The following is a 12,708-nucleotide window of genomic DNA, read 5'->3' on the forward strand; positions in this document are numbered from 1 at the left end:
GGAAACAGATTGGCCTATTATTTTTTGAAGTTCAAAATATAAACTGCAAAAAAAAAACTCAACTCACGAGGCAATAAGATTCATGATACTTATTTCACAATATGATTTTCTCATTTTTTTTTTTTTTAAGACAAATTATAAATGAAAACGTGCCCTTTTATTTCTCAGGCAAAATGTTGCACATTTCTTTGTGAAATTGAAATATGTAAAATAACAAAACTAAACAGAATTTTTAAAACAAATCCAAAATCAAACAAATAAATAATACTAATAAAATAATTATCTTCATATAAACAAACTAAGTGCTTGTGCTCTTTCAATTTAAAAGTACAAGCAACCACTGCATTTTAATCATGATCCAAATAAAGACGCTGCATAAATGCAACATGAGCTTTTTTATTTAAATGAGATAATTTCAAAATCTAATGCAAAAAAAGAATGGTCTGCATTCTACAGAGACAAGATGAAAAGAAAATACCATCTAAACTTTTCTGAAGACAGTCAGTTTCTCTCAGAAACACACTACAGTATATTGCCAAAAGTATTGGGATACCCCCTTCTAATAAACAGGTTTGACTACTTGTCATTTCCATGAGCACAAATCTTAATGTTTAAGCATATTATGATATTCTAGGGAATTTTGTGCTTCTAATTTTATAGCAGCAACAGTTTGGACAGGCGTCTTTTCTATTCTAACATGACAATGCCTCTGTGTATTAGGCAAAGTTCAAAAAGAAATGTGACCCTGGACCACAAAACCAGTCTTAGTCGCTGGGGTATATTTGTAGCAATAGTCAAAAATACATTGTATGGGTCAAAATTATAGATTTTTCTTTTATGCCAAAAATCATTAGGATATTAGGTAAAGATCATGTTCCATGAAGATATTTTGTAAATTTCCTAACGTAAATATATCAAAACTTAATTTTTGATTAGTAATATGCATTGCTAGGACTTCATTTGGACAAATTTAAAGGCGATTTTCTCAATATTTTGATTTTTTTGCACCCTCAGATTCCAGATATTCAAATAGTTGTATCTCGACCAAATATTGTCCTATCCTAACAATTTTTTGAAAAATTGACACTTAAGACTGGTTTTGTGGTCCAGGGTCACAAATGATTGATTTAGTGTGGAAGAACTTGTCTGCATAAAGCCAAGTCCTAATCCCAGCTGAACACCTCTGGTGTGACTTTAAATGCAGACCTTGAGCCAAAAAACTCATCACCAAACTCAAATTAAAATAAGGTCTCATTTTTTTAACATTAGTTAATGCATTAACTAACATGAACAAACATTTAACAATATATCTTTAACAGTATTTATTAGTGTTAGTTAATAAAAATGTTCATGTTAGTTCATGGTACATTAATTATACATTTTAATTAATAATGTCATAGTACATTTTGAACTTAATATTAACTACAATTCATAAATGATATATTTATGAATATATATTTGAATATATAAATGATACATTTATGAACAATATTTATTGTTCATGTTAACTAACAGTTATTTTAATGTTAACAACTAAAACCTTATTGTAAAGTAGGGGTGTCCCTGACTAAGGATTTACATAATCGAATCAGAATTGTTGAATCTTGCAGATAGTCAATTGATAGTTGAATCATAAGTTTGGTGGCGAGGGCAAAATACATTACCAAGAGTCAAGTAGTCAGACATTCGACAGTAGGGCTCGACAGTGCAAGCATTTCACTCACATTTGCGACTAAGAAAAGACGTGTGCGAACTGGAAAATGTATTTGGGAGCATGAGTGCGAATACAATTACAAAATACAAAACAGCCTAACTTACACAGCCTATAACAAACGCATTAATTTCTTCAATTTATTTATTTTTATCGGGGACACCCCTACTTTACAATAAGGTTTTAGTTGTTAACATTAAAATAACTGTTAGTTAACATGAACAATAAATATTGTTCATAAATATATCATTTATATATTCAAATATATATTCAAAAATAGCGATACAGCCTCATATGATTACCAAACTTTAAAAAGGCAACAATTTAATTTAAATTAGCACAGATGAGAAGAAAGGCGGAACGAGTGGAGACGCGCTGAATGAAAGCCCACATTGGGCACTAGAGGCATAGATATACAGTGGGTACGGAAAGTATTCAGACCCCCTTAAATTTTTCACTCTTTGTTATATTGCAGCCATTTGCTAAAATCATTTAAGTTAATTTTTTTTCCTCATTAATGTACACACAGCACCCCATCTATGACTAGAGGGCGCTGACAGAGACAGAAATGCAGCTGTTACCTCGGTAACCCTGTAAAAAAAGCTACACTACTTTCCTAACTGTGCAAATAATGTTTCACAGTCATTTAAATATTTATATTCACTTTAGTCTTCACCATAGCACCAAATAATTAATACTTAAAGACTTAATGAGCTATTTATTTTAATACATTATAAAATCTTAATGAGTTAGTGAGCTATTTATTTTAATACATTATAAAATCTAAAGTTGTGTCTGCTAAATAATATTATTAAATGGAGCTAACATTAACAATAAATAGTTGTATTTTTATTAATCAACATTAACAAAGAATATTAACTACTGCAACAACTAGCTATTGCACATTGTTAGTTAATGTTAACCTGCTTTAACTAAGGTTAACTAATGGGACCTCATTGTAAAGTGTTACCTATTGTTCTTTCGTTCATTTGAACTTAATCTTTTTGCACTCTAATCTTGAAACACTTGTTTACTTTATATTTTGGAGTATTTTTTTTACTAAAGTCTTTCTTTAGTAAAATCTCTTTAATAAAAATGATTTAAATTGTTAGGAAAACACTTTTTTCTACTTAGAAATGATATATTGTGATAAAAAAAATACAGTGACAAAAGCTTCAATGACTTTTGATACCGTCACATACGTATGTACATACAATTTAATAGGACTATAAATAATTACATAATTAGTCTATTAAATAGAGTGAAGCAAAATTATTTTAAAATCTTGTGTACTTTCTGTATTCTGTAAATGTCTCCCTTATTAAGCTAAAACACAATTTGAAAAATTTGCATTGCACCCCTAAATGTTTTTAATGCGCTCCTAAATTTTTCAACTTAGGAGCACGTGCGCTCCTTGGGGGAAAAAAAAAGGTAAGCGTCAAGCCCTGGACAGTCATAAATACTGACGTATACACACAGAGAAAATGTGTACGCCTCGCAGATACAAACCGGGTAAATAATATTTTATGTTTTGATTAAAGGGGTCATAGGATGCCTATTTTCCACAAGTTGATATGATTCTTTAGGGTCTTAATGAAAAGTCTGTAACATAGTTTGGTTAAAATTTCTCAATGGTAGTGTAAAAAACACCTTTTTTACCCTGTCAAAAACAGCTCTTTTCAGATCAAGCCGTTTTTGTAGCATTTTCCTTTAAATGTTAATGAGCTCTGCTGACCACGCCCCTCTCTTCCGAGCCGCTCTTTGAGGGACTGTTTACTTTAGCCGCATTCATCCTGAAACTTGCTAATTAGCATTTAACCAGATTAAAAAAAAAACACGGGGTGGATTTTTATCATTATAGGGTGGTTGTGTACACACACTGCCAACACACATTTCAGTTCAAACAACTTGTAAAAGTGCATGTAGCATCCTATGACCCCTTTAAATGATAGTTAACGTTGACTGGCCACATATAATGTTGTTTATTACTTATCAGAGCTGATGAAACCGGAGATTTGCACTAAATAAAACCAAATAATCTACATCAGATAAAATCAACAGATGCAAGGATTATTCGATGAAGCCTGTGTGCATTAATGTTTACTGAAAATGTATAGAGATTCTAGAGATTTTCGTAGCCTACTGCCACATAAAACACCATGTGATCACCTAAATATGAGCTACTATGAAAACTGCTCAGTTAGTTTTATCCAGACCCGGTTCCAGAATTAAATACTGATGGTGCTTCAGAAAGTGTGCTCTAGCCTCAATTCACATACATTTTCACGTATATTTTTGTCTCGTCGATTGCTCTTTCAAGTGTGAATCCCGCCTAAATATGCACATGTCATTCAATAAAAGTTCTATACAAATTCTGAATGGATTATAGGCTATATAGAAAGCACAAAAAGAGCCTTTATAATCACTAAAAAGCATATTTTTTTCTGCGCTCTTGTTAACGGATTAGAGCGTTCACGATGCACGCAGTTGCCATCCGGGAGTGCGTTCCAGGAGCGGTGCGTATGCAGCAGTGCAGCGATCGTTTCCACACTGAGTCTATTTTTGCTGTGCTGCATGCGCTGAATTAAAGTGACAGTGCATTGTTTGCGGTAAAAATGAACATTGATACGAAAATGTAGGTAATTACACCATAATTGCATATAATTAAAGTTTGTGTTTCACAGTCAACACATATGGCTTTTTGGCTAGGTTTAAAGGAAAAGAGCACTTTTATATAAACAAGGCAATAATAGATGGCACTCATGGAGGTAGGAAAACAAAGTTCTTTATGAACAGCAGGCTTGTAATAAAGATTTAAATGCAAAATAGAATGTCTAAAGTGGACTATCGAAATAAAGTGTAACCAGTTTTTTATTTAGAATGTTTGTGATAATGTAAAAAAACTAGTTTAAATGTTTTGCCACTTGCTTGAGCAACTTAACCCTTAATGACCTAGAACATTTTTGGGGCACCTGACACGCCTGAACTTTTCTTTGTTTTTTAAGACCAATTCTAGCAGTCAGCATCAAGTGCCATATATCATTATAAACAGGAGAACTTGAAGTTTCAGTCTAGCTCATTTAAAGTCCAAATTTTCCTTTTATTTTATCTAGGATTGAATGAATTTCCAGAATTTTAAGAAAAACACAAGCAACAATTGGGTGTTTTTTACTGTGTACTCAAACAGAAAAACAAAAATGCACTGCATGATCAAACATTTAGGTGAGATAATTATATATTTTTGAAAAATGTCTAAAAATTGCCCATCCTCCACCCCTCAAAATAAAAAATAAAAAAATCCCCCTCACTAGAGTCACCAATAAGAGGAGAATTCCCCTCATTTTCAAAATGATTTTTCTACAGTGAAACATCGTGATGGACGATGACATCGGGGGTGGGGGGAGTTAGGGGGTGTGCCCGAAGAGTGAATCCGTATTCAGAAAGGCACGGAAAACCAATAAGGATTGCTAACAGTTGCCTGTTACATTACAGTACCTAAAATTTCACTGACAAGATTTACTAATCTTGTAAAATGTGTGGTAAGTAAAGGCACTCCATAGTATAAACAGAGTACAGTACGTGCGATCGCAAATCTCGAAACTGAAACTAAACTAAAAAGCGATTATGCATTCAAAAGCAGTTTCAATGCCAGGCACAGTAGCGGCTCCCTCATGCCCGCAATTTATATACAGTATAATTGCCCAATGATATAACTGCGAGAGAAAATATTGTGTCCTCCCATCTCGTATTTATTCCCTTAGAGGTTCTGTAGTACACGTAATTTTCTTTCCGAACACGGTATTGGGATGCGGCGGATTGCCAGCTCAACATCGTGATGTCTATCAGCCATCGGCGATTAACTGCCCAACCCTAATTCAGGCCCTGAATAAATGTCTAAAAATCCTGATTGGCGTATCACTATAAATAATTGTACATTATAAAAAGAAGACTTTAAAAAGATCAGTATCGGTGATCGTATCGGCAGATACTGCTTCCTGTGATCGACGATCGGCCTCAAAAATCCTGATCGGATCACCCCTAAACGTGACACGACGGATTATTGTGATACACCGCAAACAATGATATAGACAGAGAATTCAAAGAGTAAACAAAAAGTAACCATGCTTTTATTCTTTCTGTTTTAAACTAATGTGTGTCATTTGTTCTGAGAATGTAGTGCTGGTAAACGTGTAAATATTATTAGAACTTTTAAATATTCTTCATCTTTCATATAGACCAGTATCTCTGCTTATTTCAAATAATAATTTATAAAAACATATCGGATTTGTTTATGATAGTTGTTAGTAGTCTCTAACGATACAATTTCTTGAGTTCATTTTCATTATTATAATAGTTTTTTAAAATATACCAACGTGGCCCCTATCTCCGTTGTTGATGGTTTTTTCTTTCTTTCTCTGCACACATTTTAATATTCATTTGTCTGTATAATGAATGTGTTGTAGGTCTGTTTTATTGGTTATTTTCTCCCCTCTTCCCACCCTCTACACTCCACTCTACACTATTATGAACTTAATATTAAGATTCATAAATTAATACTAAGATTCATAAATGCTATTTAAATATTGTTCATGTTATTTAATATAGTTAATGTTACCAAATGGAACGGTATTGTAAGTGTGTGTGTGTCTGTTATAGTTTAACCCTTTGATTGCTGTAACCCTTAAAACCAGACTGCCAGAGGTTTCTGTAAATGCATGTGCCCATTGTGCACCGTTTTCCTGATGCCACCGGGGTGACTTTTGCACTGATGGCTTGTTCCCGCATTCGCTGCTTACAGCTATATTTGATCATTGTTCTCACTAAAAGTATTTTATCAGAACAGGAGTTCTGTAATTTAAAAATATCTAAATTCATATAATTTTTGTTTTAAATTCTGGATAATGACTTTGTAATTTGAGTGCTTAACTCCATTAACCCCTTTGCTGTCACCCCCCCTTTTCAGCATGGAGACACAAATGACATACCCAAAATAAAAAGGTTGCTGCTCATGAGTCTTTCTGACTAGATACATAATCAACATATGTTCATAAAGCTGAGACTTCAAAGTTTACGGTTCAAGAATCAGAATTACTCAGACTGTTATGCTAATAGAGATATATAAGCTCAAACATAAAAACAAAAATAAAAATATTGCCCCCTGTAAGCTCTCCTGCGTGCTGTAGCCTCATGTCTGGCCTCGCAAACTGCCCAATTCATGATTCTATTGTTCTCATTTGACGAACCTTTCACACCTTCGCCAGGTATGAGACATTATCCTCATTATTCCTTTATCATTATTCTTTTGTTTTATTCAGCCATTAGAAGCCTTTATTCTGGAATCACAAGGTTTACCAAGCCACATCGCTTCAATCCCAGTATACATTTGCCCAACTATTTATCAAATGTATTTCTAAAAAAATACAACAAAACATTTTCTTACGACCTTACGTCAATTATTATGACAAAATACATAAAGATCTGCACCTGTTCTGCAGCTGCATTAGAGCTAACATTCGCATCAAGCTACATAAGACAATTTATGACATTAATAGTACCCTTTTACTCAAAACTCACTTTAAACCACCATCGAGTGTTTGTAATAACTTCCTTTTGTGATCACATGTGGCATTTGTTCGTTTACTGTTGTTAAAATATGCTATTTATAGCCTTTTATATCGCTGCACAAATGAGCATTTCAGATGTACACATTCTTTATTGTTATGAAAATACCCCAAATCTCAAGAAAATCACATACAAACCATATACTATTGTAATCATGTGTTTATTATTTGCATATTTCGTGGGTACAGACGTTTCTCTGTGTTTGTTGTGGAGAGAACTGAACGCGGAAGAGTAGGGAAACGTGTGACATTATGAGATGGGGCGGGATATGATGCGCAGTTATGATTGACAGGCGATGGACGAATCAGGTTTCTCTCAGTCACAGCATGAGCACGGAAGAGTAAACACACTGAGACAGCCCAGGGAGGTGCTAATTATCATCAGATTGCGTAAATCAGTGGAAAATGAATAGAATGATGATTCTGTCTGAAGTAATCATGAGTAAATATATCTATATATCTCCATGTATATGCATCTTTGGACTATAAAGCCCTTATTGGCGCTGTTCAGTAAAGCTGTGTGAACACAAATAAACCACTGCAGACGTGACTGAATATGAATGCGTGGTGAATTTCTATTCCAAATATGACATACGGATTTATTATTTTGCACTCCTGATATAAATGACTAAATTACTGTCACTGCAACAATGTTTAATTAAAACAGTGGTCAAATATCGAAGCTAGAGTCTTTAATCTTTCAACTGATGCACAGTTTGTCCAGATCAAGTAAGAGTGTGATGTTTTAACGTGCTGTTAAAGTGAAACAACAATAATCTGGGGCCGTCACCGATCTTTGACAGTTAAGGGGTTAATGAGGGTGTCATATTTAATCTAAATGTGTATGTCAAATGTACAACAGACTTTTGAAGTCATTCTGTTAAGGGTAGAGTGGAGGAAAACACAACCCTTAAGAACTATGTAATTTTTTCAGCTCAAGTACTTGCATCCTCGATTATACTTTATTCAGTTCCTTTTCTTTGATTAGTAATGGTTTTCTGACTCATCATTTCTGCCCTTCAAACATTTTAATCTGAACATGAATTTTGCATTTTAATTTCGGCTGATAAACAACTGAATATGGGGAGCTATTGATTACGTGGACATCCACATAATTTGAACTAGAAGTCCCATCTCCACTCTTCAAATAAATAAAATAAATACACATTACATTCTCCACCAAATCCCAGTTCTATTACCTGCAGTTCTAGAATAAGCTGTTGAAGGCTCTGGATCACCTCCATATTCTCCTTCAGTTCCTGGTCTTCCAGGGTTTCCACCATCTTCTGTAGGTCCACCTTACACCTGAAACAGTGACAAACCTCTCATTATTGAGATTTTGTTCAGATTTCTAACCAAACCCATTAACCTCACTAGTCCACAGATTGGTAAAACATTGATACTTACGCTGCATGCTGCCTCAACTCCTCCAGTTTGCTTTGCAGTTTCTCATTTGTCTGCTCCATCTAAAAGAACAACCAAACAATTAAATTAATACACAAAATTAGAAAAAAAAAATTGTAACCTTACAGTAAAGAAATTGGTTCGGCAAAAATAGCCAAAGCTTCTATATTTCCAAACAATATCATACCCAGAATCGACATGTCAATGGTGGGTGAATTAACAGTGATAAAACTGTATTTAGCCCTTTTTATTTTACCAGCAAACCATGCAGAACACTGGTCATTTTCAGCAACAAATAACATGGATAACGGATAAACTAACATTCCCTGAACTACACAGATGAAGATGTCCAAAAAGTCTTACCATGATGATCCTTTCAAACATAAGAGCCGTCTGTCCAACAGCCTCACTCAATTCTCGGATCAGCTTGCTGTTTTCATCTTGCAGACAGCGATTCTGCTCCAGGATGTGTGACACATTTTCTGCTGGCTCAGACCTACAAACCAAACACATCTTGATGAATTAAGCTAATGATCTGAAAACAAAATACTTCAAAAGTCAAAAATCCATAAGCTACGAGAGGACGTTAAAGTAGTTATACTAGGGTTAATATTAAAATGATACTTCACCAAAAAAAAAAAACAATCTTCAATTACCCAAGCTCACAACATTCGAAACATAAGACTTAATTTCTAATTCGAAACACAAAAGAAGAAGAAAGCACACACATAAAGTGTGCGCACACAAAGCCAGAAGTCCCTTTCAGTACAGGACTCTGAACATTGTGTCAGATAACTGATGCTATGGGGGAACTCCTTTCTCCTAGAATATATGAGCATGTAGCCAATGTTGTTCAAGCATGCAAATTTGGGGTGGCAACTGCCGTGAAGTAGTGATCTGCCTTCTATCTAGGGATGTCACGATACCAAAAATCTAGTAGTCGATACATGACTAAAAGTACACGATACTCGATACTAGGGCTGCACGATAAATCGCATGCGATATTTAACGCGCATCTTGTCAGTAAAGCCGTTAAGATTTACCGCTGATTACACAACCGGCTTTCTGACAAGATGCGCATTAAGTATCGCATGCGATTTATCGTGCAGCCCTACTCGATACCAAGCCGATACCACAGGGAAAAAATAAACAATAATACTTAAACATTAACTCCTTTATTTAACATTACAAAAACATAACATTAGTGGCACTTGGCTTTCAAAATAGCACACACGCACGCACACCTATACTCTGAATGCAAACATTAGTCAATTATGGGTGTAATATTAGCCAATAATGTTAATAAGGATATCTGCGGACGGGTACACAACGAATTAACAAGCTGTAAGCTGTCAGACAGACTGTAAAGCACCATTCACACCAAGGCCGATAGATAATTATAAAGATAACTATATTATCGTCCACACCAGCGTACACTATTGTCTGTTTATTCTCAGTGCATGCTCGTCTGCCCCTTTAAATTCTCGAGCTCGTTATAGCAGGATGGATTCTGATTGGGTGTCAATAATGTTTGTATCACTCAAAAGCTGGAAAAAACAATATCGCTTCCCTCTGCCTTTATCGTTATAGCTGTGGTGTGGACTCTGCTATTCTTTAATATTGAGAATGATTTTTAGAACTATATCTTTATCGTTATCGTTTTTGGTGTTGAACGGGCCTTAACTTTATGTGTGTGCGTGATCATGCGCAGCGCTCGTGCTTTCAGAACTGCGCACTCATTTAAATCTCACACAATCATATTCATATATCTTCGCCGTCTTCCACGTGTAGTACTTCTGTGTGCTTGTAGGTGTTTCTTCTTTACCCTTTGAGGACCGACTGAAACACTTCCAGTCGTATGCTCTGCCTGCCCCCGTCAGAAGAATTGCAGCCTCGCTAGTCGCTACCTTCGGTACCATCGGTACTTACGCTACTGAAGAAAAACAAGTACCAGGATTTTAAAATGATTATACTGACTTGGTACCGTAGTATCGGTTCTCGTAACATCCCTACTTCTATCAATACTTGAAATCGTCCAGATGCTCACTCATTGACACAGTATAAGCAGCCCATCCTCATAGTATGTGCAAACGTGACTCTCTACCCTCTAAAACTAATGGAGATCTCATGCTGAATGATCTGGACTCTCTGCTTAATTTGTGAACTAACATAGTGCCTGGATACATTGCTTGTACAATGTCGCTTAATCTCAATCCCTCATTTCAGTGAACCAAGGTTACATCAGTAACCAGAGTAATGTTATCTTTCGCATCTTTTCATGCTCAAACAGCAACATTATGCACTAAAGGAAGATGAAAGTGTAAAATGCACAATAGGTACCCTTTAAATTCAATTGCTATTTTTAAATATAATAAGTAATACTCAATGATTCACATACTAACATTTAAAATGGACATAAAGCAGTATTTATCAGGGGTTCAAGCGCGTTGCGCTGAAAACCTATTGTAATTGTTAGAATGGCCAAGGATCAGCAAACTCCATGTGAAACTTTTCGGGCAGACCAAACCGTAAAGCCCGTGTTATACTTTCCGCATGAGCAATCTGGACGAGCACACGGACAGCGCGGACTACTTGTATTTATACTTCCGAAAGCATACGCTGATGGTCCGCTCCGCGGACGTGTTCCATTCATGCGTAGTAGATTGGCTTGAACAATAAACAAACATGTGAACAAAGAATTGCCCAGAGTTATTGCACATCTGGCTGTCCTTATATTGTTTTATCGACGGATTGTACAGGTTCGAGTAGCAACGGGCTTCTTCACACAACCTGCGCATGCGCAGTAGCCTAATGGGAGGCGCGCGGATGTCCGCTCAGAGCCTCCGCGCACACTCTCCGATGACGATTTTTACGTCACGCATACCATAGCGGACTCGCGGACGCGGAAAGTATAACACAGGCTTTAGTCGTAAAGACTTGAAACTTGGAGGGATGGCAGTACTCACACCGCCTACAACGTCACCAAGGCTCACCCCAATCGACCTGATCAAAAGTACAAAATTGCTTATAACTCCTAAACTGTCAGTCGCAGGCTCAAGTGACTTATGCCGCTGGAATCCTTGGCTCACGCTGGACAAAATGCGTGCCAGATTCGATTGTGAGCCAGGCAAAAAATTTTTTGCAAAACCTACTTTTGCAAACTAGTCCTATGTTTTTCGCCCAATCGGAACCAAACCAGTGCAGAAAGATTCTCTGGAGAGTGAATATCAATAATTATCGAAAAAAAAAAAAAAGTTGAACTTTTGACTCACTGTCACAAAGGGAAACCAAAACATTTGAAAGAGGCAGGGCCACTTTTAGTAAAATGCCTATAACTCTTGAACGAATGAGATATCTTTGCCAAACTCTGAACACTTAAGGCCTGTTTACACCTGGTCACTTTTCTCTGATTGTGAAAAGACCAGGGCCCGTATGTATAAAACTTCTCAGAAATGCTCTTAAGAATAGTCTTAAGCTTTGACTTAAGTGTCAAAAAATTCTTAGTAAAAAGTAGGACTTTTCTAAGAGTAGGAGACTTTTATAAAGATACTAAAAGCACCTTTCAGTAAAGTCTAAGACTGATTCTTAAGTGTTGACTGAGGTGACACTTAAGTGTTGTGAACTAAGGACTACAAAGATGTCAACACAAAATGGCTGACCTCAACCTCTGAATCAGCCAATAGTGAGCCTGCTCATGTAAAGTCACAGCAGCACAACACCAATCATTTAATGTAACTACAATAAAATCATTTAATTAAGACTGAAATATTTGAATTTAAATGTATTTTTAAATGCTTTGCATTGTGCAAAATTATCACAAATTATTACTAATGCTTTGTTTAATGGTATGTCTCCTCATTTACAGTTAGAGCAATGATGTGAACATGAGTTCCATCAATGGCTCCAACAACTCCAGGAAAGCCCACAATCCTCACAAAAGTTGTTTTTGCAGTATGGTTTGGCGGTCAGTTG

At 35.7% G+C, this 12,708-nt stretch overlaps 1 protein-coding gene across 1 annotated transcript in view; it reads right to left on the reverse strand.

Moving 5' to 3' along the window:
• Positions 1–12,708, reverse strand: part of LOC107705946 (chromosome-associated kinesin KIF4-like) — a 121,050-nt gene that overhangs the window by 81,356 nt on the left and 26,986 nt on the right. The window contains exons 5-7 of the mRNA XM_016509485.1: positions 9,100–9,232; positions 8,740–8,798; positions 8,532–8,637 (exon numbers count right to left, since the gene is read on the reverse strand). Coding sequence (XP_016364971.1) covers positions 8,532–8,637; positions 8,740–8,798; positions 9,100–9,232 — 298 coding nt within the window. The remainder of the gene's footprint in view (positions 1–8,531; positions 8,638–8,739; positions 8,799–9,099; positions 9,233–12,708) is intronic.

The sequence above is a fragment of the Sinocyclocheilus rhinocerous genome, unplaced genomic scaffold (genome assembly GCF_001515625.1).
Source record: "Sinocyclocheilus rhinocerous isolate Xijiao unplaced genomic scaffold, SAMN03320098_v1.1 scaffold2387, whole genome shotgun sequence".
Lineage (NCBI taxonomy): Eukaryota > Metazoa > Chordata > Actinopteri > Cypriniformes > Cyprinidae > Sinocyclocheilus > Sinocyclocheilus rhinocerous.